We start from the raw sequence: 27,272 nt of genomic DNA, 5'->3' as shown, positions 1-27,272 counted from the left end.
TAAAAATGAGAAGTCTTCTGATGCACTCAGCTATTATGGTGATTCAAATAGCACCCATGATATATTTCACACTAAAAACTAAGCTCACAAATCCCAAAAACTGAAGATAACAGCAGCCAGAGAGGGCTATCATTTATCATATTCATGCATCATATTATGCTGCGACACGGAGAACCCGCGTATGAATTTCAAATTCATCCTGCTGCCCTCCTTATGCCACCGGGAGCTGAAATATCAAGCAAGAAGACAGACCATCTCTAGAAGGAGCCGAATTATGGATATTTTATTCTATTTCCTTAACAGTTCTTTCTGCCGGATTTGGAAGGAGAGATGAGCTCAAGGGAAGCCCGGTTCTCAGCATGCATATGAAAGCTGTGGTCACCACACAGGCCAAGCTCAGCTCCTGGAAACACCCTACTGAACCTGAACGCCCTCAGACATACGTAAATGGCTTGATTTTTCAAAAGCCTGTCAGCTGTTTCCTCACCACTGGGTTTCTCCAGAGCACTAAGTAAAAAATAAACAAAAAAACCCAAATCAAAATTCTCAAACCACTCTTCCTTCTTTTCTTACTTCCAGAAAGCAGGAAAATACAAGTATTTTTTCTTTGTTTGGGGATTTTATTATTATTACTACTTGCAAGGTAAAATAGAAAAGTCTGTGTTTAAAAGATCAAGGTCATCAAATTACCATTAATATAACATGTCACTTCTATGACAAAAGGAGGGTCTGCATGTGTTAAGACTGCTGATCTAGGCTGAAACCACCTTAAAAGCTTAATGGTAAGACCATCCCTTCGCTTTCAAAACAACAGCAGCAGCAAGCAGCACCTTTTGACCAAAGGCCGATCTGAATGATTATTCAGAGGAAGAGTACTCAAACGACATCTCCAAGCTCTCTTCTTACCTTCATTTCCATCCTAAAATCCTTTGGGTTCCTGCTTCTCAGTATGTTTTCTTTCCTCAGAAGATCAAAGGAGCATATCTATGCTTGTTGTTACACTGGTGTTTACAACAGTCTTTCATGAAAGATTATGTTTTATAGTCAAGTATCTATTTTACATTTAAAGTTTAAGATTCTGCAAGGAGTAAATTCAGTCTTCATGATACAACTTAGTGTCCCAAGTCCGATTCCTAACCATAACATCAGTGTGTAAGGATCACCAACGAACAAGAAGCACTATTCATATGTTTAGAAATTTTTTTTTAATATACACTAGTATTTAAATCTAACTAGTTACTGATCCAGTACTTGACAAACTCTTTTCTGCTCTGGACCATTTAGGTGCTACATTAACTAACTTGTTTCAGGAATTGTTTATGTTTCAGACCTCAGTTCTGAAAAAGAGAACCACGGCACACACTTCGCTTTCTGCGACTGTAGTTGCACTTCCCAGAGAGTTCCATCAAGCAGACACGTAAGTCACTGAACGGTAAGCACCCCCCATATTTCCACCAATCCTTGCAGCAGCACTGAAGCCTTTAAATACCTTTTATTCTAAACTCATTGCAAGTTTCATGTACTCTATTTCTCACACTTAAGCACATTAAAAAAAAAACCAACCAAAACCAATCCAGATCTTCAACCACCCAGCCTTTATATCTGTCACTTCTGTAATTAGACATCCAGTCACTCATTCAGTTTTTGGCAAAACCAGCAATCCATATTCTACAGCTACCAGTGTTTTATTCAGATAACTATGCTATAGAAAGTGGCAGGAAAAGCAAAAAGATAATTTGAAAAACTCAAATGTTTCCATTATGTTATATATTATGTGACACTTAACATCCCTGCAAAGCAGAAATAAAACGCTATCTCTTGCTCACCTCAGCAAACACATTTCAGACTCATCCTGCCCTCGAACCCACGGGGTTTAGAGATCTGTGCAGGCAGAAGGGGAGCAGTCATTGAGGGGGGCTTTGCGGTCAGCCTCCTCGTCACCCAGCTGCGTGCTCTGCCACCCACCTCGGGCTGGCACTGCTGCCAGGGTGGTGGCATCATCAGCTGGATCCGATGCAGATCTGGCCAGCAGCCAAATAACCACAGCGAAGGAAGCAAACAAGCCCAACAGAAGTGCAAGTGCACAGGATCAGCCTCTTTGGTGGCCGCACAGACCCATGAAACCAAATTGTATGTGGCACTTAATATCACGTTTCCTAACTTTAAGCAAATCAACTTCCCACCCACGTGTTCCCCACAGGTTCCTGACTTAACAGTTTTCTGGTATGGAAACTAACTTGTATGATTACTAATTTCCAAGAAGCCACTGTAACAGGGGGAAGACACTTACCCTCATCATGATTTCTCTTTCTATAATGCTGTCCTCAATAGAAAACATTTCAGACACGGGCCTTTCCTTGACAGGTTCTTTCTTGACCCTCTCCTTCACACTCGTGAGGTCAGGCTCTGAGATAGAGGGCCCGAGCGAAGACCCGTTTATTGCCATTTGATCAGTTCGAGAGACACTAATGGCTTTGGAAGGCCCTGGCCTCATGGCCTTGGCCCTGGCTACAGCCACAGAAATGCTAACATGGTCCTGCCTCAGGGCTCCATTGCTGACGCTTTTACGAGGCCCAGGATACTCTGGGGGAGGTTTATTTGGTATTCTAGCCAAGGCAGCTTGCAGCTGAGCACTATATTCCATATTCTCATGGAGGGCTGTTATTCGTGACATAGATTCTGGGGTTTCTTCTTCCTCTTCGCTTTCACTGCTGTGTATCAACATGGTGGCATCAGAGAATGTTTTTTTATGATGATAATGAGGAACCTGCTGGACTTCATGCCCCATCTGAACCGACTCTTCTGGCTGCACCTGCTCCCGCAAAGTGTTCCTGCGCGGCAGAGGGGCATTTAAAGTTTTTAATGCCATGGCTTCTATACCACGTACCATATTGCTGATGACCTCCAAACTATGGCGCTTGTTCACAGCTGCATGATGCTTCACTGCCATGAGGGGCTCGCTGACCTCCTGCAGTGACTGACGGACGACCGGCGAGCTGTCCTCTTGGAAGGTCTTTACTGAGAGCTGGACTTTGCGAGTGACCAAGTCAGGACTGCTCCCACTGACATACTTGTGCCGGTGGCTTGCCAGGTCTGGCGTGCTAGTGGCAGGACGTGGGCGTGGGTATGGAGGTGGGGGTCTGAAGAGATAGTTCTTTAACATGTGAGCGGTGTTGTAACTCTGGCTGCTCTGCAGCTGCATGTTAGCCAGTTCTGGTGTGCTGACGGTGTGGGATATGGCACTGGCTGCTGTCTTATTTTGCACAGCATTATTAGGGTTCATTTGGTCAGAGGGGGCAACAGGCTTGTTATAGGCGCCACCCTGGGGCCCGTATGTAATCGTGTAAGGATGTCTCTCTTGAATCTCGGGCTGACTGTAAACTAGGTCTTCCGGCTGGTTATAAGCATGTGTGTTTCCTATATTGAGATTCCTCAAAGACTGACTTTGGCTATCCATCTGGATCACCCCTCTCTTCATTTGCCTCATGACAGTTTCATAATCTGGAGTTGGCCGGTAAGATGGTACTATGATTGCACTATGTCTGTGGCTCGGGATATAGTCTGCTCTCATGATGTCGCTTCCAGGGATGCTCAGATTTGAGGACATTGGAGATGCCTGGATGAAGTTCTGTGAGCGATTGAGGGAGTTCATGCTGTGGGCACTGCATACGCTCCCATTGGGTCCGTTACCATTCAAGTAGCTGAAGTCCACTGGACACCTGTCCAAACTGGTCTGAGACCTACAGTAGAAAGTTTCTTCATTTCCATGGAAAATGCTGTCTGTGTAGAGCAGAGATAAAGATGTTGACAATTTTAACATACAAGGACTCATTCAATGCTAACAAAACTTCAAATGCAGTCTGCATCAACAATTACAGAGATAGCTTAGTGTACAACAACTGCAGGGAACATTTGGTCTTGGGAACATCCTTGGTTCACTGAAATAGAACTAAAACAAAGCTACTCCCATAAACACTCCCAACAGTTAGCAAAATACGGTAGTTCAGATCCTTGTGGGAGACATGAAAGGGGAAAGGGAGGAAGTGTTTTGGCCTGGGGTGTCAAGGAAGAAGAATAACGGGACAACTCCTCCTTCAGGATCCTGGAAGTATTCACTGCTGCTGCCACCCTAAAAATCCAGTGCTGCTGGTAATCCTAAACATTCTCTTGTCTTCTCTGATGATGCACTGCTGTCTGTGACTGGAAGTAGCAGAGGATTGTGGCATTGGAAATCCTACTTCAGAGCAAACAACAGTTTCGAGCATCTTCAGTATGACCCAGCAGGATGGATCAAGACCGGGGGTGGGGGGGGGGGAAGGGAACAACAACAAACCAACCAAAAAAACAAAACCACCACTCTACAGATGTGCTAAAGAATATCAAATTCTTCAGCAATCAAGATGGTAAAGATGACGTCCTGCATCACAACTTCACTGCAAGACTGTCTGGGTTGAAAAATCTCAGAAGAAAAGAGTAGCAGCTCCCAAAACTCTGAAATCAGCTAGTTCTTCAACACTATAGAGAAGTCTGTGGTAAAACTGAGGGAACTTTACAATTCTTCTAAAATTGAGAATATCTCCCTTCAGAGCCTCAGCTTCACAGTAAAACAGTTGTAGCAACTAAGTCAAATCTTCTACTGTATGCAAGGAACTATCCTGAATGGCTCCTTTCAAAATTTTCAAGTTGCACCTTAAAATTAGTCAGACCACCACTGCTCTAAAACGCTATCAGGTATGACTAAGAGCTCTCTGCTGGTGAGAGCACTTCAACTGTACCTCTCATGAACTGCAAAGAACATAGCCTAACAGACCTGGTTACGTGTATTCCAAAAGGTGGTGTGGTTAAGAGGCTCAAGGTGTTTAGGGGCTAGGCTCCATTCCCAGCCCTGACCAAAGTAACCTGGTACAACCTCTTAGGGAATTTATTTGTAAAACGTGGGGGTAAAAATAGTTAACCCTCCTTAAGTCCCTAAGACTAACAGCGCAGGCAGATGTTGATGAAAAATCAGCAGAAAAGATTCTCTAAATATACAGTTTTGTGACCAGGACGCTATGATTTCTCCTACAGTAAAAGGTATTTACTGCCTCCTTTTCCTTCACTTCATTTCTCCCCCTGGCCCCAGCTGGCAATGCCTTTGAGTACAGCCATCATACTTCCTTCAGAAATTATTTTTTCAGCTCACTGAACTGGAATACCAAATTTAAGGTCCATATAGTCATGCACAGACATTTTACAGAAATTTGAAAACTGAAATTGGACTTTAAACAGAAGACTTACTGCAACATTAACTATAAAACTGCTAGCTCTCTTCCAGCAGCAACTCCCATTTGACCATGACAGCATTAGAAATCTAGACGTAAGGGGTAGGAGCTTCTTTGCATACATATAACATTGAAGTCCATTAAAGGAAAAATATACGCTCTAGATACCTTGTGAATTATGTGTTTCAGTGTAGTGTTCTCCACACTGGACATGCATAGGAGGCAGTATAAATGGGTGTTGTCTTGGCTGAAATAAAAGCACAAGGGGGGGGGTGGAAAAAAGCATTAGGAACTTCGTTTTCTACAATTTTTGAGGCTAAACCAGGAGAAATGGTTCTATGCCCTTTCCACTGAATACTGGTCTTTCTTACTCAGCCAAAGACACATGGCTTGGCATTTCTTTATAGAAAAGAGAATAACATTTTGTAAATTGTTTGCTAAATTTTGTTATGGAGCCCAAAGCCGACCAGTTAAGACTCCTTTAAGCTCAACCACTTCAGAAGACGACATCCAGACTCACAGCTCGCTTAGAACTTTTCGAAAGTTTATTAAAAGCCTTTGCCCTTGAAGAATTGAAACAAAACGTAACGAACACCTAATCAGGACAAAGGCAGGAGATGGAACAAGTTCAAGGACCTAGAACACTGTTATACAAACAACAGGAGCACATCTGGACTTAAAATAACTCTGCAAGTTACATGAATATCGGATTCCCTAAGTAATGAATTGGAGCCTTCCTCCAAAAATCTGCAAGAAGCTTTTTAACACAACAGGTATCACAGGGGCCAATTCAGCATTAAATCAGCAGGATCATTTACAGTGAAATAAATCACAGCTGATGTATTCACCAGCCTTGTCCATTGGTTAGACCGATGCGTTTTGCAACCACATTTTACCACTTGCACTGTAATGTCCTGTCTGGTGTCGCTGAGAAAAGTTTATGAAACATACTTTGATATACAAAGTAAGCAGAAAGAGAAGGAAGACACTCTTGTCTCGTGAATACTTCTTCCTTAAGAGTGGAATAAGGGCTTTTCATCTAGGCTGATTCAAGTAGTTCAAAATATTAAGGAATACTGTGGATGCCCAAGGCAAAAAAGAAACGCCAAATAATTTACCTTTGCATGCACACGCATAAAATGAACAACACACAAGTTAGCTACTGAAGGGGGGTGGGGAAGGGGTTAAATTTACATTTTCTATGTAAATGGGGAGAAAGAATGAGAATCAAAGAAACTGAGCATGCCTATGAATTCTTGCATACAAAATAGTTGTGCTAAGCCAGAGCTGGAAGATGACAGAAAATATTTCTGCTACAACAATTACTTTCAAGGGTATAAAACCCTACTTTCACTGAACAATCTGGGCAAAGGACCCAGCTGCTGACAACTGGGTAGCAGAGCTTCGCGTGGAACAAACCAAGATGTTGGAAAGCGTAGCAAATGGGGAGCAGACGATAAGTGCAAGGAAAACGTTATTTCTACTGGGAATGTATAGCACACCTCCTTCTTTGTGATAGATGTTATGGAAGGTATCTGCAAGAAATTAGGGATTATTCTCTTGTGGGGTTTTGGTTTGGTTTTTTTTGGAGGCCCATCTGCCTCTTCTGATGAAACAGGAGAAGCTTGAGGTCTGCAGAACATCAATATCCAACTTAAGCATCACTTAGAATTATTTTTTTTTAAAAAATGAGCTAATTAAACATATCATCATATTTAGATCTCCTACACTGAGGAGGTTTTGCTGGAAAACCAGCATCACTGGGTGGCCTGACAGGAAAAAGAAACTGCACAAAATGGCTTTAAAGTAATAATAAAAGACAGGTTCACCATGATGCCAAAACCGTATAAAGGGTCATAATCTGAAAATAATTAATATGATCCTCAGTGAAGTGGCAGAGCCTCAACCCAAGGATCCCACTTCACTTCCCATTTACGCCTACTGATTTATTACCCTACAAGACAAATGAATAGGTATGTGTATAAAGGTATGTACAGTGCAGACAACAGTCAGGAAGGTTTATTTTTTTTCCCCTCCTCAAAGAGAACTGTTCCAACAAGTTAACAAAACAGCTATGAAAAAAAGTTGAAAGTTCAACGTGAATGGTTAGCAGCCTAGTTCACTTTTTAATTGATGAGCACACATTACGCCTCTTGATTTTCCTGAGAGTTTGGGTTTTTTAAAAAAAACACTTGCAAAACATAGAGGCAGCAGGATTTGTTTTTCCTTTGAAAAAGTAGACTTCCAGTTTTCATATCTAATATAGAAAGCAGCACTGTCTTTCCCCTTGTGATATGTATGGGGCCACAGCATAAGAACGCAAAGCACATTTCATTTCTTCACCTTCGGTTTTTCATAGTCATCTCTAGGGACCGAACTAGCAGATACCAAAAATATTGTAAACGTGCCTCAGAGAACACAGTACACAGCCTGTGTATTGCATCATGACACGTTAGAAACATGCTAAGAATGAAACGACAAAGAAATCCAGGGCCAGCTACAACAGCTTTCCTTCCAGCGGCTGGGAAACACAGAATGCAACTTTTAGATCTAATGGACCGCCCATGTGCATACAGGAAAACAGCCTGTGCTGAAACCTGCAAAGATAAAGCCACCCTAACACCAGTACCTGCTCGAGATTAATTTTGGAACATTTTCACAAGCTGTAACCACACCATGGGGATATGTCAAGAAAACACTCCTGCCCACATTAGCCAATTGCTGTGAGGCGGAAAGCTAACGGAGTTATCACTCTGGGAAGGTCTACAAAACAGCTATAACCTATTTCACAAATGAAAACTAGCAACCTGCATACAGATAATATCGCCCTCGGTCTAAAGGACCAGCAGTGCTGTTGCTACTCTTACTTATGAGGTTCTGAATTACTGTAAGAAATAGCGACATACTAGATGTTAAAACTGATCCAAAAACATCCTTAGAGCTGACGGCAGAAAGAAAGGAGAAAAAAAAAAAAAAAGTCCCACAGATTTTTTTGGTAAAGATTTCAAGAAAAAGTTATCTAGTTTTGTCGGATTTACAGTATTTATGGAAGTTAAATGGGAACAAATACAGTTTAAGAAAAGCTCTGAATCACAATCCTGTATTGATTGTAATAGTTTTACTTAAAATCCCCAGAACTTCACACAGGAAATAGGCTCTTAACTCAAGAAGTTGATAAACTTTAAGTTTACTTTTTACAAAAACAAAAGGAATGGAAGAAATGTGAAAGAAGCAGCTGTAAAATTATGTAATGACGGGGTTTTGAAGTATACAGCACAAGACGCTTCAAATTCTAGAGGATTATTTTCTTTACATATTGAATATAATCTCAATCCAGTAGAAAAGATGCTCAGTTTCTGCAGGGCAAACAAAAATATAATGCCTTGAAGACTGTAATTTTTAACACTCAGTGGTGATACTATCCAGTTAAATTAATCAACCTGGGCAGCCACACCCTTGAAACTCATTCCAATCATATCGCCTACAACAAATGAGTTAATGTGCTTATTTGAAATTTAGAAAGTATTCCATTTTTTACACAATGCCCCATCCCATTAGAAATGGCATAGACATTCTTAGAGACCCCACACCAAGGCACATACCAAGGATGACCTACTCCACGTGGGCCGTCGTCGGATAGGAGGAGGAGAACTTGATTGCCTGTGTAAGAAAAAGTACAGAGAAATACTCGAAACTACAATATTTCAATTCTGATTCAAGAATGGATGGGAAAAACAAGAGATGAAGAATCTGTAAGTATTGCTCATTAATGAGATTTAAAAAAATATGACTAAATGAAAACATTCAGGTCCTTCTCTAAATACATAAAGTATTCCAGTTCCAAAATATACATGCCTTTTGTTCATTATCCAATTTTGGCTTACTTGGAAACACAAGAAAGAAAAACTCTGGTTTAAAAATGAACCAAACAAACAAGTATCTTAAGCAATAAAAACTGAACATGGCACAAAGGCACAGTCTCAGGTGACTTAAGGTGAACATTAAAACAATGACAACTTTATGAAATTCATAGCAATCACTCCAAAGCAATGTGCACAGATCAGGAGGGGAAATCAAAGCAACTGGTTAGATAATACTAGCAGAGCCACATACAATGTTAGAGTAGCCAGGTGCAGTGGAAGGAACAAGAAGTGTAGGAGGAAAAAAAAAATGAGGAAGGGAAAGAAACAAGTTGAAGGAGGCAGAAATATAGTGCTTACGTGAAGAGAGGAAAGGTGGAATTTGTCCTCTTACAGTTTCTGATCTGGTGGATGATGTTATGTGCGATTAGAGGAAATGCACACAGGAAAACAAACAACTATCATTTTAACAGAGGGCAGGAAAATTATTTGGCTAGAAAACACACATGGGCATATGCTGTCATCAATATCTGTGGCTTTAACACAGAAGCTGATACCACATGAGACTGTGGTAAGAAGGAGAGCTGTTCTAATTGCAAAAATACATTTAAATTCCAGTTATTTCACTCAGTGACCTCATGACATTCCCTATTTTCATTAGTCCAAATATTTTTCAGTTGTATATGAAGCCGCTACACACATCCAGTTCATGACACCCACATACTTATGGCTCGGTGTTTAAAAATAAACATGATCAAAAGCTATTGCTTCTGCGGTCTGGATTATGAACAGTAATAGAACAGTCCTCTCTGCTGACCCCAATATACAGCTTCAAAGGGGAAATACTCCAAGATGACAGACTATGGTATTTTGTTTTCTTTCTTGACTGTCACAGGGGAGACAATCAGGAGCTTCCTTTGAACTCAATTCCTCTGAAACCTTTAAAATTAAATTTAGTATTGGACTACTGAAATGCATCATATGCTGCTAAGAAACGTCTTTTCTGATCTTCCACTCACCTCCTAAGAACCCTAAACACCATCTGAAACCTAATCAATGTCTCTTTTCTATAAGTGAAAAGATGACTCTATGCAATTCATCTCATTGGTCTCTCCAATACTTGAACTCACCGTATGTTAATATATCATGTGCACATGTAATATTAGAAAGCTAGACCTTCCAGTCTTCCCTTCATCATTTTGGCTTTATTTTCCAACAGATGGCATTACCCAGCTAAACAGATGGGATGTCCAGCTCTAAGTAGAGCTGTTGATAGAGATGAACTTCTTCATATCTTTCCAGCTAACTAAGCTGATAAGTTTTGCAAGGGATTAATGTTTTCATTGCTATACAAACCCTTCACATCATAAAAATTTCTCAAAACTCTGAACTTCTCAAAGCAAAATTTATCTCTAACTAAAACTGCTGCATGCTGATACAATGAAACATGCTCAGCTAATAAACTCACTTTTGAATGATAAGTAAAGCCTCATGAATTCCTCCTTCAGTTACGATGAACACACTCATGTGAGAGGACTAGCTCAAGGCCAGTTCCTTAATAAGTGCTCAAAGTAGAGCCTAAAGGAGAATTTGGGTTCAATTTACTGCTAGTATGGCTATGCAGATTAATGTTCCCAGATGTCCTCCCTTCTTTGGTGCACATAAGAAGCAGATAAATTATATTGCCCAAATTAGAAGATGACAACCTGTGTTTTCCACCGACCTTAGCTGCTAGATGGGTAATGCATCTTCAAAATGCTACTGCAATTCACTTTTGGCATGTTAACACATGTCACCTTTCACTCCTGTTTATACTAATACTCTGAGGTTATGAACGGCAGAGACTAAGGGCTTCAATTTAAGATTCTCTGTCAGATATGGCTGCTTGGGGAGTATCAAGCCTTACAAGGGTCAGAATGAAATTTCATTCTCAATTGTCTGTTCTTGTTGGTGGTTAAAACAAAACAAGAAAAAAAGGGAAAGGGGAAAAGAATGACACAAGTGACTAGAAAAACCAAACAAAACCAGACACGCCAAAACTCAGAGCAATTCCAAAGCAGGGTGTCAGAAAACAACTCTGAAGAAGGAGTACTCACTCTGTGCAGATTTTGTTCTGTTTGTAAAACTTGTGTCTTGCTGCAAACAGCCGCGAAATATATTTGGCATTTTCAAGATCATCCTTTAAACACAAGAAAACATAGGGGAAAAAAAAATATATCTAATCATTCATTTTGTTATCCTTACCGAGAAGGAACAAAGAAGAATTTTAAAAATCCAATTGCAGTAATGCTTGGTAAGGTCCATCATGTACAGAATCTGGCTGCCAAGAACATGTCTAGTGCCCTCAAGAGCATTCAAGGCATTGAATTACTGAAATACAGTGGCATGCCTTTACATGCTGCCACTTCACTGCTAAGTCACAGTGGGAGGGAAGGAGGGACAACACAAAAAGAAATGGCTCAAGCTTGCTGGTCCAGTTTCTATACTGGCCTTGGTTCAGGGAGATGCAGAGTGATTTTAAATAGCACAGAACAGCACTGCAGCCCCCTGAGTTCCAGTATGTGCGCACATGGTAGCTTGTGCCCAGTTCCTACAACTGCTTATGCTGCTATATTTATGCCAGCATGAAAGAGAAGTGTGGCACTGAGGATGTTTCATCCAACAAGCAGTTCAGTTTTTTGCAGACTTCCCAGCATAGTATACTTTGGGATGCCTGGAAGAGAATACAAATATTGGTAGCTAAACAAAGTTAATTTCACTCTCTGCATAAACTAAAATATGAACTTTGAGGAGGGCACGGCTTATGGTGAGTAAGCCCCTTTGGGAAAGTGGAATTGTAAAGGTTTATTTTTTAAATAAGCAGCTTTCTTGATGACACCGATTAGGATCTTTTTCTTACTGTGTGAAAGAGCACATTCTCTTCTTTGTTGATCAACTCTAGAACAATCGAAGACTTGTTATGTGCTATATTCCCAATGTCATTCCACCTGTAGAGTAAAAAAATGCGGTAGAGGTTGCCAACACATACATTCAAACATTTCACAAACACATTAAGAATCCCTTAGTCAACATTAGTCTCATTTTATGGGAACGCTTTTCAGTAGCTGTTTGGTGAAGAAACATGGTCAGGAAAATAAGAAAAGAATAAGGATATCATGCTCTGATTAAAGGAGAAACAGATATTCAGGTCTTAACCTAGAGCAGGAGAGTTAAAAGCTCTCTTTAAAACCACGAATTTAAAGACTCACAATAGAAGATACATTGAAAATACATTAATGATAAACATTATACTGAGCTGTGGCATTTTTGAACTGATTGATCTTAGCCACATGTAATAGAGATTTAAAAAAAATTTTTTTTTAATAGTGCCATTCCTCTCCAAATGCCGTTTCCAACTTTCCTCCAGTGCCAATTCTTCCTAACGAAGCTTAAGTTGACAACATGGTTATGTAGACTATGCATACCATGTTAATACTCTGGTTTTATGTTTGCAATCTTTTTTTTCCAAGTAATTGTCAGGTTACCCAAGATCAGAGTTATAATCTTCTTACAAATAGCTGACAGACATTTGCGTACATTGCATGCAATCCATGGGGATGGAAAGGACTTGTTTGTTCTGTTTGCAGCATGCATTCCTCTTCATGTCATGGCAGGATGCTTGAAGTGCATATTTCCACAGAGTAAGGATCCCAGCACCAACTACCACTTCTACGAGTAAAGAAACTTCTTGCTTTTGTCACCTAGCACAGTTAAAGTATTCTCTAATTTCTTCTCAAAATTAAATACGCAAAATATCAGCTACGTGGAAAAGGGAGCCCTACCATTTTTGAAGATGACCACTAAGAGCCCTTTTAAGGCAAAAAACCCCAACATTCCAGCTTAAGCCTGACACAAGCCTTAGCTACTGACTAAAAATTAGTGCTCCTCATAAAACACAATTTTTTGGCTGCGCTAATGTTTGTATTCTAGTAACAGGGACTAGTAAAAATCCACTTCAAGTTGACACTGACAGTTAACAGAAATACCCACCAGACCAGCAGTAAAGAGGAGTGAGTGAAACCCTATCCTCCCTGGAATCATGGAGATTTCTAGGAACATTTTAATACAGAAGAAACTTTTGTAAGAAGTAACAAAACCCAGAAAAGTAAGTTAATGGAAACACTTAAGTGATTCTTAATAACCAAAATAAACAGCAGAACAAATAAACAAGTGACACAGACAGGATTTTCAAAATTACGGAATGAGAAACTTCAGCTTTTTTTTTAGTGGGGCACCTAAATATGGCAACCAGAATTTCAGAAATGTTGAGTGCCTAGGCTGCCAACCGTGAGGTTTAACAGATTTGCATTCAGAAGCATCAAAGCAGCAGACATAAAGGCAAGAAAAGAAAAGGGATCAAAGCCTTGTAAGTAGAACAAGATACATGACAGACAACTACATCTTTCTTGCCGTCAAACCCATTCACAGACATCAGAAATTATTCTTTATCACATCTCTTACAGCCAAGAGGCCAATCCTGAAAACAGCAAGGTGACTACTCCTTAGTTAGAGGATTGGCCCTATTGAAGCCACATAAACCCCACACGTGGAGCTCTGAAAAGAAACTTGCTTTAAATACAGAAGACCCTAGCTTTTACCTATAAATCACAGTTTTCCTTCCAATTCTGTTTTTTATGAAGATTCCCATGAAGAAAATACCGAGGTGTATGTCATTTCCATGATTATCCTGCAGAGAAAGGATACATATTTAGTTTAATAAAGAAACTTGCCAATACACGCAAATGCACGCTGAACTACCAAACAGAAGCCCGTCTTCAGACTGAATGCAGGACTAACCCTTGACTAATCTGTATTTTGCTGATTGATCGGACTCCAATTTTCACCATTTCAAAGCAGTTAACACTTAACTAGATTCATTCTATTGATTAGTGAAAACAGATGAAGTCTAAACGAGCCCAAGGTTCTCCTCCACCAAACACCACACACACCACAAACTGGCATTCATTGTATAATACCCCACATTCCGTATCATTGTGATTATAGCTATCTAGAGCCCATACGACTACCAAAAGCAATAGTCCTCTTTCACATTCACAGCATTTATCCAGTCACCTGTTAAAACATGCCGAGATTTCAGAAAACCACACCTGGAGATGGAATCCTTCTCAAAAGCTGTACCCTTCACGGTTCCTCCTTTAAGTACTCCGTGTAGAAGTTCACAGCATGTCACTCTAGACAATACTTTTATCTCCATACAGATACATCCTCCATTGTTTTTCCATTATTGGATTAAATATTCATCTTCATGTACCACATAACGTCCACTGTTCGTGCATTGTTTTTCAGAAGTTCTATTGTTTTGGTGCCTACCCATGTCTCCTTGTAGCCTCCTGTTTGAACATCATGTGCTCCTGTTCCATTTTGCAATCAGTTGTTTTCTTAAAAATGCCTTTTTTTTTTTTGCTACAAAAGCTTAATGCTGTTGACAAAGAGATTTTCTACACTGATCAACAAAAGCAAGTCCCCCTCAGCTGCATATATAGTAATTGATTCACACTTTAAAGTGGTAAATAAAAATCATGCTAACACAAAGAGTGTGGTTAAAAAAGATCTGCTAGAAGAAAGGATATGAGAGAAGTCAATGCACTACACATGAGCAAATTCTAGAAACCATCAGGCATCCCTGCATTTTAGTAGATCAGATTAGAGCTGCTCTCCTGGCCTTGCTATACTTGATCCCCAGAAGGCAACAATGGAGTATCTACATCTGTTTCTAACTATTAAGTGTTAGGCCTTTTGCAAACAAATGATGGATGCCAATTTTCAAGGCCTAGCCTGTGCACAGATTCTCAGTGCCGCACAGACCCACATTCTTCCACATATACAAGACAGCAGAGGTCCTACAAGCGACAGTCTTCAGTTTAGTCTGATTAGAGGACTACGCATTCCTCTGCCTTGTTCCAGAGGCAGCTTTAGAAGGCAAAGAGATTGGGAAAACGTTGGGGAAAATGTATGTATTTGTACACATATACACATGTGCGTGTATACATACAAGTATCTATACAGAAAGAAAGAGAAACATATATCTAATAGTATTTTCTAACAGGAACAAAAGAGAAATCTTTTTTTTTTCCCTTCAAATGCAATTCTGTTTGTCTACAAGGCCAGCACGCTGCTCTTTGATGCAAAGGTAACCTCTTCCTGCAGTTTTGCAGAGCATCCAGTCCACTGTTCATACTTATCTTACTGACATGCAGTAATATCTAATAACAATCCCAACACAGAAATCCTTTGCAGCAGCATGCAGCATTAATCCAAATTAATTTGAGGAAAACACTGATTTCATTCATTGGCAATAAACATTCCACAATTTTTGTTGTTGGGTTTTTTTTGCCATTTAGCTCCTCCTCTGCAGCCCAATTTTGAGATTGGCTAAAAAATCAATTTTGACTTCAGCAGAAAGCTTTTTTTGTTTGGTGTGGGGTTTTGTTTGGTTGGTTTGTTTTTAAATTCCAGTCAACTTTAAGTAGCAGAAAAACTGACAGCCAGTTGCTTAGCAAAAAGAAATGGGTCATGTTGGTAATGGCAGGTTTCAGTTTCTCAGCACAACTTTATCATGGTGGGATGTGCTCCATAAGGCCACGCAGACCATTCATGGCAGAAAGGGGCTTCCAGCAAAGGGAAAGGGACTAAAAATGCAAAATAAACCTTGAAACCTTCTCTCAACTTTAAATGTCTGGAGGACCTGTGTGCACATGTGAGAAAACAAGGAAAGGTAAAGTTAATGCTTGGTAAATAGCCACTTAGAAAGATATGAAAAGGTCTTATCTTCCTATCCTGTTAAAGGAGACCAGAGTTAAGGTTCATTTGCTTCAGCTGCTCTCCCTCAGACAGCGCTCAAAGAAAAGCAAGGAGCACCTCTGCTTCCCGAGTGAGCAGGCCCTAGCATATAGCAACCTCTTCTATGAAACGGATTTTGGTGGAAGAGAAGTAACACTACAGGCCTAACATACTCTCACACTGCAATGTCCATTCAAACTACCAGCAGTCATTTCACCCTCCAGAACAGTGAAACAAGTCCCATCTCTTTTGGACAAACACAACTTGCATGCGTTCCAAAGGTTGCTGCAAACTCCTGCATTGTTTGATTCAGAGGTTCTTTTATAATATACACTAACATACCTTCACAGGGAAAGTTTCCTGTCCAAACCCATCAAGGCGTTCCACTTCATTGATGTACATTAGCTCAGCTTCTGCTGCTGTAATGCCGCTGCAATTAGAGTAACAAAAGGCAGCAAATGGTTCAGTATTATACGTACACAAAAAATACTGGTGAAAAAAAAAAGAGATATTCACAAACCACTTCAGAAGACACTTTGGAGATGCTGCGTAGAAATGCACAAGACAAAACTAACTTTCAGTATGAGGATCATAATCAACAAGGGGAGGAATTTTACTGAACGTTGCTAAGGTAAGGTACAAAGCACAGTTCAAATTATAGGAGGAAGAAACTGAACTGATCACATTACTCAGTTTCTTCTGCACACATCAAATATTTTCCAGGCTTTATTACAACATCAGGACATTGCATTAGATTGTGTCTAGTTCTGGATGGCAAATTTGAGCCATAAGGGACCTAATTTGCATAAATAGTATACAAATCTACTGAAGTTGCTTAAAATGTCTTAAAAGGGAAGACATACATTTTCATGTTGGCTGTTCAAAAAACAGGTGCTAAAGTGAATGTTGAGCAGGTTCTCTTTCATAATCGAGAACAGATCACCTGAAAACTTTTACACTCGTGTCTACACATGCTGCTGTCACAGCTCAGGAATTCAGAAATTTCAGTTCTCAAAAGCAGGTCAGAATAGATTGCAGGTTGCTCCAAAAGAAGGACACTTAATGTTTCTCCTCTTTGCTCCTCCTTACCACAGCTTACAAACAGAAATATAGGAACCGGACAAATACTTGGGAGAAAGAGGGAGAAAAAGGAGGTGGAATGTGATCTACTTACTGAAGAGAGGATAGGTATTTGCTCTTTGAGTTGCAGAAATAGCACTAAAGAGCACAGCAGGGAAGGGAAATCTTTCCTTTCAAGTCTGAGTTAACCAAGATCGCACAAGCAGCTCATGGCAGCTTTATGGCCAGCTTGGAAGCTGGTTGCATCAATGGCCCAAGCTTGCATTCTAACTCAGACTGAGAATCATGTTCCAACTCAGAGATTCGTATTTGCCCCTTTACAACCATTTTCTGTCATATAATGGGAGTGCTGCACCTTTCACATAAAATTGAAGTCATGTCACTGTCATAGTAAAGTTTTAAATGCACATTCATAATATAACACAAAAGATTATTTCCAATAACACATAGACACCACCATTTTTTCTAAGAGCAACGCTCTAGAGGTTTGAGTACTTCCACTACCAAAACATCCAGATGACACGGAAGAAGCCTGCTTACGAAGAGGGTATTTGTACTGAAGCATCAATACATACACTCCTAGTTTATTAACTAGTAACAGCATATTGTATCTTTTCCACAACTAGACTTAAAACCCAGCTCCTGTTATTTCTCATTTCCATTACATTGCGAGCATATGTATCGCCCCCTCTCTCTTGAATGAGAGAAAAACCTCAGACAGATCCTTGGACCACCTCTGATCAAGTCACAGGGTTTTTCACCATGAGGATTTCAGTCAAACCAAGACGACAAAGGAGTCTACTACATAGTGCAAGTAGTGTTACACATGCTTATTAAACCTTATGGTGCAAATGCTCATTTATTTGGGATTAAGTTCCTCAGCCATTTTGTGTTCACAAGAGGCAGATAATCTTTTGCAACAGACTAATTAAAAATCTAGCGAGATGTAGCATAATAGTAACATGAAGATAGACTAGTTTACTCCTACCAGAAAAGCTTAGGGAGGATGGAAAGTGCTAGGAAGATGATGACAATAAAAAAACCATAATCCAAATCTTAACGTGTCAAGCTCACCTGTGAGTTCGATGCTCCTGAGCAACCTTTTGAGTCAGCTCTTCCAAGACAGCTTCATCCTGGGTCCAGTCCTGTAAAAAGACGAAGTAGCATCAAAACCTAGTTATCCAAAGAGAGAGATGACAAAAGGCAGGACAGGAATTATGATGGCAGATGTTTCAGGATTGTAATTACCCTTCCGACTAATTACAGAGAGAGAAGCTATCAGCAACTGCACTGAAAATTCAGAGCATGGGATGCTGAAAATCTGCAAGGAGAACACAAGAGTCTGGGTTTTTTATAGCTTTTTATATTTTTTTTTTTGCGGGGTGTGGGGGGGAGTAAAAAGATACTGTTAAAAATAGGGGTAAGGTGCTTATTATTCCAAAATAGAGAACAGAATATAGAGCGCAAATAAGGGATCTTTTCCTGGATAAGGACCAAACAAGTCTTTAAAAACACTTGGAAGTCCACAAATTAATATATACCTTTTAAAACAGCCCAAAATAATGCAGACAGTGGAAAACCCAGTCATGGCTATTTTCTGTCCTGTAGCCTACAGGCACTACCTTCACCATATTAAAAGGGACTGAAAGTTTTGCTGCCTCTTCAAATATGTAATAAAATGTACTTTATGCTTGCAACACATTTCTGAGTAGAAATTTTTATCTTCTGCAAATTTAATAATGTGTGGTAGAAACAATTCTGAAATAATTGGGAGCAAGTTAATAAAGGAAGTCTGCTCATAAATTCAAGGCAAAAAAAAAAAAAAGGAAGCTGAAAAACTTTCTTGCAAAACCTCAAAGTTCTTCTTTTTATTTAAAAAAGCCTTAAGGCTGCATGTAATGTACTTAAATACACTGCCTGTTTCTTGCTCAATGGGGCCCTCCCTCTGATATTTGCTTCTGCCACAAAAAAATGTGAAAGTGGTAGCGTGCTAATGAAAAATGGCATGGTGCATGCCTATGCACAGCTACACACCTGTGGGGTGTACTGTGTACATAACTTTGTTCTTTTCCCTGCTGAAGAAATGCCGTTTGACACACATTGTAGCCTCACAAGATCAAACAGTACAAATGTAGCTGCCCCTCCCTCATCCACCAGCTCACTTCACTAATGAATTTATAGCAACGTTCTTGTTGGGGGCTGTTTCTAGGCCCAAGATTCACTCAAATCCTCCCACTTGCTTCAGGACTAGTTTATATCTGCAGCACTTAGCAACTGTCACTGAACTTGCAGTGAAATATTTACTACTACGTTATCCGCTCCTCCCCAGAAAAGCAAAGACAAGTAGTTAAAGAAATGTCTAGAGTTGATCTAAGAGTAGACTTCTGAAGACTGTAGGAAGCAGACTTTGCTGATTTTGTTAAATTTAGCAATAGTAGCACGGCTGAAAGGCAAGACACCACAAAGTGAGCACACGCAAAACAGAAGACCACAACACCATGTAGGCAGCGGACTAAAAAATAGAGGTTCGAGGAGATGGGCCCAAAGAGTAAACTGCTGCTGAACCACATAGACATTAACCACCTGAAAGCTCATCTAGAGGCCTAAACCCTCCTCTATTTTTTATTTTTTTCTTTAAATAGAAAAACAATCTCGGTTATTTTTCGGAAGTTCAGTAATTTACAAAGTGACAGCTTGACAACACGTATCTGTGTCTATATTTGCAGCCATCTTCTTTCCCACTTAGGCTATCGTACACGACTTCATAATCCATCAACTATACACATCATCATTAAGGCGGCCTACCAAAGAAATCCTACTCCACCAGTCAGGCTAACAGAAGTTTCTTAGTGAAAGGTCAATAGTGAAACCACATTCTAGCTATACAAGGAACATTCAGATCTCTATACATAAATTCCCCTTCTTCCTGATGAGACTCTTTTTCAGGTGGTATTGAACTCAGTCTGCCAGCTCAAAATTGCACTTTCACTTCAAGACACTGTGCAGCTGTCACCTTTTTGGACTTCAGAATGGACTATCTGCTGCAGTTCCTGTACAAAGAGCACCGGTAAATGGGATGAAATGCTTCTGGAAGTGCCTTTCTCAAGCCTTCAAATTACAGTGAGATGAATCATTCTCTCTCTACCGCTCCACTAATTGCAGAGGGAAACCAGATGCCTTAACTTCTAGGCAGCTACACTCAGGGCATGGGAACCCCACCCCACTTCCAAATTTTTTTTCCCCAGTTAGAAAGAATTCCAAGATCTTTTACACTTTATGAAGCTTACACTCAAGACTTGTGTTGATGGATCTGTTCATTTAAAATAAAGCCAGCCTTAACCTCAGCAGGCTTTTTTTTTTTTTCTTTAATCTACTCTCCCAGAGAGGCTCAATGTCATGGATTACAAGTGCTTGGCATTGTCACCAGAGTTTTGAACATCATTAGTGACCTAAAACACTTCCCTCAGCATTCAGATTATTTGCTAGTTTCCAATGTAAATTTGAAACAAATTTACAGACAGTCCCTGAAGAACATTTTAAGAAGAGACCTGATTCATGCTTCACTTCAGTCTAATAGTCAGCTGATGTAAATTCACATTCTCTTAAGGAAAGGCTGCATGGTTTTTCCTGCGACACAACATTTACATCAGCAGCCTTCATATCCCCTTGTTACACCATGTTACTAATACTGCAGTACAGCTAATACACACCACCTAAATAGCTGCAAAGTCTTTTTTGATTCAAAGTAGTACATTTCTTTTGTTGACACCTATTCCTAGGGGAGGCTTAACAGGAACTGAAAAAGGGCTAAATTTCCACAGCATATATTCATTCTGATACAATCAAGTAAACTGCAGGTTTTGGGGAGCAAAGTTTGTTTCCACTCTTAATAGTTCAGCACTGGTGCTTTTATCCTCTTATCAACAAAGCCATCTCTGAGGCATGGAGAAATTATTCATAAAAGACAACAAAAGAAGGGGTTAAGGAACTCACCATAGGGAACAAGACATATTCTCTGAGGAAGTCATGAGATTCAAACTGATTATAGTCTCCAAAATCCGCTGGAAAAAACAACACAATTACTCATTTTAGCACTTTCCACACATGTTAAGACCACACTCAACCTTTGCACAGATGCTTAATTTCAAGTGGGCGAGTTCTCTCTGAAGCCACAACCCAGCACAAAGATTTCTGCTTGTACTTTAGCTTTTAATATGGAGGTCTGAAAATAATAGTGTTATTACTAGAGATCAAATAATAGCCAACAAGTAATTTCTCTCTTTTGATACCTAATATTATGACCATTTGTAATGCTTAACCATGACGAGTGCAATAGTTGCTTTTTCTGTAGCCTTCTTGAACTAATACCAGCATCTAACAGGGCTGGGATTGCTCACCCTCTTTAAAAATGGTACATGCTTTTGCTTCTCCAACATTTCCAACCTTAATCTACCTCTGCTACAATTCTACACAATTGTACAAAAGATGTTTAATTTTACAGCCTAGGAGGTTAAAATCCACTCGCCAATTCTATTAAAAATTGTCAACAACCAAGATGGTTTGTGGGGAGAGAGGGCAGGGAGGTCTTGCCCTTCTGCAGCCAATATAACAGTACAGGCACTGTGTCAGTTTAACTGGCTGGCCCACACCTTTCTACTTGTTTTTCTACTTCTACGTGTCTTTAAGAGGTACTTATCTCCATGCTCACATTCACTCATACGTTGGGCTGAGGATTCTTGTCTAAATGTCCTTGAAACTGTGGAGTTTCGAAAATGCTTCCTAAAGGCTAAGCTACATTTAAAAAAAAAAAAAAAAAACAAAAAAACCCAAAAAAACAAAACAAAGCCTATATTTATCTGTTAAATACACAACAGCTTATATCAAAAGAATACCTTGCCAGGAGGTTTTTATTTTGTATTAATTGAACTGGATCAAACGCCATCTACAAGATCCTCACATTATAGAAGCTGGAAATTCCCACCATAAATCATATTAGCTAAACATTCTTTCAAAGCTTCTAGACAATTTCACGTATTGCAGGATGCCAAAAATGCAGTTTCATTTTGTTTTCACCTCAGAGTTATGTTTTAACATAAACAGAAAGAAATCAAAATGGACATGAAACAGAGTCTGTAAGTTTAAAAGAAGTAAGTATTTCAAATATCTTCAGTTGCATCACATGCAGAGGACAAAGGGAATAACACAAGGTCAGGAATAAAGCGAACAAGATTAGGTGCAGCATTCTGATGCAATGGTCTTTGAAATATAGTAGATTATGTAGAAAATTCAGAATAAAAGCGATTACTTCAAACTGATGACAAAGACTGACTCACTCTCAAAGTTAGCAAAAAGCTCCAAAAACACAGGACCAGTGAAACATATTCAGTATCTATTGAGCCCTAACTAACACATTGGAAAAATTTCATTTACTTAAATAGCAAGATTCGTTATGGAATCTTATACATATAGCTTCCTTTATTAACAAAAGTTTTCAATATTTGACAGGAAACACTTTTTCTTCAATTTTTAACCAAGAAATAAGATACTAAACCAGAATTTCTACTGCCCTAAGGAAGATCACATTAACACTGATCTCCTTTGAACCTTTAATTTTCAAGAATCAGATCTTCATGTTTGCTATTTATATATATACTTCCCCCTTCTCTCTCATCAGAGGACAGGCCCAGAGCATGATTGCTGACACACTATCTTAGGTTCTCATAGTCAGTCATGGATGGGCTCAAACATACTTTCTCCAAATACAGGGCTTCCTCCTCTGCCCATATACATTATGTGATCTCATTTTTATTGATGTCTTTAGGAGGCTCAGAACAAAAATCATGTTGTAAGAAGTAGTTTATTAATAATTTATAACTCCCATAACAATTATGGTCATGTGTTCTTTCATACTTCAGATAACACTATACAGCAAAATGAGTTTTTAATTAAAGGCAAAATTAAAGCTGCTGCTGTGCTCTTTGATGTAATTGCATTTCAAACCAGAGAACGTGAAGCAAATTCACTCTGCAAAGTACTCCGTGGTTGGGGTTAGAACTGGAGTTTTGTTCAGATTCACTAACACGGATTTTAGAAATAGCGAAGTTGAACGCTGTGATGTGGTCCATCTTTCCCTCCCTGAGGGTGTGAGTGTTTTATCAGCAGCAGTCCACCTATGCACTTTTAAATCAATAGAAAACCCAGCTGTTGTGAGTAGGAGTCACACAAGGCCTTAGTTAGTGCCCAATCAACATATAGAACAAACCAAAAACACTAATGTGGGAAAAGGGCTATCAGGTCATGTCATCTTACCTTGCACTGCCAAACCAGCTAGTCGAATTCCCTGCTCCAATGAAGGAAGCAATCGTCCATCAAGAACATCTTTTTTCACTTGTAGGTAATACTGATATCTACAAACGAAAAAAAGAGCACAAATCAGAACACCTATACGTTTGTACATTTGTACAACAAAGGACTGCTGAAAGCAAGAAAAGCGCACCACAAACAGGTCAGGCTGTTAAGCAGCAGTCTGTGCCTGCCTTCAGAAGTTCCACCTTACCAAAAGAAACCAACATGATCCCTACCTGTGCAGTGCTTCCAGGTGGATGAAAAGGAAAATAAAAAGTTCTAATTTGTGTTCCCTAGACCACATAGAAGAGGGACATCTGCTGGGATTACCTCCTCCATAAATCTTACCTCCTCCATAAATCAGTAGAGGTTACTGAAGACCATGCAATCACCAATACAAAAAGAGGCTGTTCCATATTTCTTCTATTGCTTTTGCTCCAGTGTCCCCATTTTGGTAGAAGAAACAGAATATTAGCAATATACTTTGGCCTACTGACATAACCTTAACTATGGCCCATATAGAAGTTTTTCAAATTGGCATCTCTCCTCTGTAAGGATGACTTAGACACACAAGTCAAGCAAAGCCAGCTTCTAATGTAATGCACTTGATGACCCGCAGCAGCTAATCACAAGAAAAACTATTTTAGTTTCAACCACAGTGACAGAACTCACACATTTCACCTTATATTTGCAATAGAGTAGATATAGATAAACAAGAAGCTTTCCACAAAAAAGCTTAACGAGTTACTGTCCCCATCTGTGCATCCCTCCCGATCCACTGAACTGGACCAGACCCACAGCAGAACTGGCCGAAGCAGCAGGGATACATACCAGTCCCTCTGGCATATCAGGTTAAAGTCCAGTGGAGACAGCTTCATTAACTGGCCACAGCTCTTTATTGTACAGGCACCAATGCATGTTCCCTCGAGCTACCTGTGTGGCATGGGCAGTAAAACCAGGCAAGGGCAAGAAAGGCAGCTGAAGAAATTATAGTCCCAATTGCAAGGACACCATATCAGCCACTGATGTACCAATAATCAAATACAGTTGAGTTACAGCGATATAATGATCTCGCGTCCATCAGCTTAAGCTTTTGGTGCAGACATACGCAACCTGTTCCAACTGAGTTGAAACACAATTCCTTCTCAGTCAACGTGCAACAACTTATCAGGTCTGAGTCCAGCATAGCCACAGTTCACGTGTGCACTCACAGCCTCATGCACCCAGCCCCCAGACCTGCTGACAGCAACTAATGCGCCTGGGTGACCCCCAGAAATACAGAAGAGGAGTTTCTCAGGCTGTGACCAGACATGCCGGTCTCGCTGCAGCTGAACCAGGTTAGGAGGTCACTGCTCCCTTCAGCTGCGTGCCTGCTCACCCCGCCAACACAAAGGCATCCCCTCAAAATGGCATGGATTTAAAAAATAATTGCTTGAGATAAACCTCGTCAGAAAGAAATGGTACACAAGCATGCTAGCCAGTCTCAGAGACTGCACCCTCTGCAAGGCAGACAGCAAAGAGCTGTCAGAAAGGCTGGGGGCAGTAAACTCCTAACTGGACTAGGCTGCAACCAGCACACCACAGCTGACCTTACCTCTGAACCTTTGGGAACAGCAAAGAAACTGTTCTGGTCTTGTTTTAACGATTTCAGACACGTGTGTGTGCGCGTGTAAGTCACTTCCCAGTACCAACGCAATTAACCTTTCCTTCTTGGAAAGGGGAACCATTGTAACCCATGTTACAGGGATGGCACTGCCTTAACTATACTTGAAAATATTACCGTTTAATTCTGTGTGGAGGCATTAGAAAATACCTACATGCTTCAAACTCAGCATAACCCAAGCCATGCTTTGAGGGCTATTAATCAAATGCAGCATTTTACATTTTTCTTCAGTTAACTCTTCTGTCAGCGATGTGAGATGCAGTAACTTGCCACTAGACAGCACCAATGCTCTGACCAGCCCCGTACTCTCAAGGCAGCAGGGTGCTCAGAGGCTACAAGCGTGGCAGGGCAGAGAAATCCTGTCAGGGAAGTCCTCTGCACATATTCTTCATGTCTGAAAAGTGCCCTTCGGAGTTCGCAATTTTTACGTGTGTTTAAAAAGTAATGGTTGGGTTACTGGTTTTAGGCTTCCCCTTCCCCTCTCTCCTACAAAAGGCAGAAGAACATTTTCAAACAGGAAAAATATAATCTCATTTAAAATGCTTAGCTTTGGCTTTCACAGAGCCTAATGAAGATTAAAACTTCAGGGGATTTTGAAATTTGATTGAGAGAGGCAGTGTAAAGAGCATACAGCTTCTCAGCTTGAGCCCTGTGCTTCAGCCCCAGGTTTCACTCTTGCTCGGTCCAAGAGACAAATCAGCTTGTTTCCACTTCTTTGCAAGGACTAAATCCCAATTCTGAAAACACGCACGCTTTCATATAAGCTTGACATAAGCTGCTTTATCAAGTATGCAGGTGAGCAAGTGTTTGCTGAATCTGGCCTTCGAGACTTGTAATCCTGAAAGCAGGCTATTGATGTCAATGCTACATATATATGCATGAGTTACATATTCTAGTCTAACAGAAGAAAAGTAAAATCCACATTTGCCATAGTTAGAGCTACTGTTAAAATAAACACAAAGTTAAGAGATTACATGAGAGTAAAAGTAATGTAAAATCTTATAGTGACAGCCTAGCGCTACAGAAGCCAAGAATGTCACCAGCTTTAGGGAGCCATGATTTCAACCACAATGCCCACAAAACTATAGATAAACTATAGAAAAGATTATTTGTGAAGATTATTTAGAAAAGATTATAATGAAAAATAGGATGTCAATGCAGTTACTGTAGTATCAAATATTATGACCAAGGCTTTCAGAAGAAACAGTGATGTGGGGTCTTAGTTGCAATTTTAGTTGCCAATACTTCAGAAAAATTGTTTTAAGACAGCAGTCAGCACCCACTTTATGAGAAAGATGCTCATTTTCAGGTGTTTCGCTCTGAATGTTAGAAAGAAGTCACGTTTAATAATTTTAATAGGAATATTCTACAATACTATGGTACAGCATTGCATTTACTAACACTATTAGAATAAGAGTTTAGGATTTATTATATATTGTAGACTGACACACAGTAAGAGTTTGAAAGATGTATCTAATTAGCTCTCTGATATTAACTAGAGTATCCATCAGGAAAAATCTCATGGAGAAAGTTTTCACCGTACACAGGCAAACGCACTGAAAAGCAATCACCTGCTATGGCTCTGACTCCTTTTTCAATGGAAATGCCAAGATAAACTGGAGACGATCTATGTCTGTACCAGCTTCATCTTCAACCCCTGGACTGACACTCACAAGGGTCACCCACCTAAGGTGTCCCCTGGCATCTCCCTTCACTGTGGCCACATAAGGCACGAACTGGGACATCTCTCCTCCCCAGGCACAAACTGAAGTGGCTAACTCCACTGTCAAGGAAGAGGAGGAGCATACCCTGGAGGAAGCTCTGCTAGAAGATTATAATAGCTCTACCAGCCACAGATTCATGGCTCAGCTGTGGCTGCAAAACTGTGGTCAGGCTCTCTGCCCAGCCAACAGAGAGGAGAAATTGGCCCATATTCTGTCAAGGATCTGAGGCTCCTCCATCTGAAATTACGTTAAATGCTGTTATTATGTCACTACGCTAGCTGAGACTGCTCTTTGTTTGCTTGGATTGCAAAAGTAGATCTGTAATTTGAGGGAAATCAAACATTTTAAAAATGATTCAGCTGTAGATTCACCAAGGAAAGCTGCTCCAGAACAGCAGATAAAAATATGCATTTTATAAGCCTCCTATTAGGTGGTTTAGTTGGGAAAGCAAATGGGAACTGAGCAAAATGAGAAGTTTGCAATCTGCACCCCCAAATAA

General features: G+C 40.1%; 1 protein-coding gene across 1 annotated transcript in view; it reads right to left on the bottom strand.

The window, feature by feature from the left end:
* Positions 1–27,272, bottom strand: part of PTPN14 (protein tyrosine phosphatase non-receptor type 14) — a 116,094-nt gene that overhangs the window by 16,141 nt on the left and 72,681 nt on the right. Inside the window, exons 4-13 of the mRNA XM_074579452.1 lie at positions 23,351–23,448; positions 21,035–21,102; positions 18,116–18,186; positions 16,304–16,391; positions 13,759–13,847; positions 12,021–12,108; positions 11,218–11,300; positions 8,864–8,921; positions 5,430–5,508; positions 2,291–3,780 (exon numbers count right to left, since the gene is read on the bottom strand). Of these exons, the coding sequence (XP_074435553.1) occupies positions 2,291–3,780; positions 5,430–5,508; positions 8,864–8,921; positions 11,218–11,300; positions 12,021–12,108; positions 13,759–13,847; positions 16,304–16,391; positions 18,116–18,186; positions 21,035–21,102; positions 23,351–23,448 (2,212 nt within the window). The remainder of the gene's footprint in view (positions 1–2,290; positions 3,781–5,429; positions 5,509–8,863; positions 8,922–11,217; positions 11,301–12,020; positions 12,109–13,758; positions 13,848–16,303; positions 16,392–18,115; positions 18,187–21,034; positions 21,103–23,350; positions 23,449–27,272) is intronic.

The sequence above is a fragment of the Larus michahellis genome, chromosome 3, assembly GCF_964199755.1.
Source record: "Larus michahellis chromosome 3, bLarMic1.1, whole genome shotgun sequence".
Lineage (NCBI taxonomy): Eukaryota > Metazoa > Chordata > Aves > Charadriiformes > Laridae > Larus > Larus michahellis.
The sequence above is the reverse complement of the archived record's forward strand: the minus strand, read 5'-3'. Positions and strand labels throughout refer to the sequence as shown.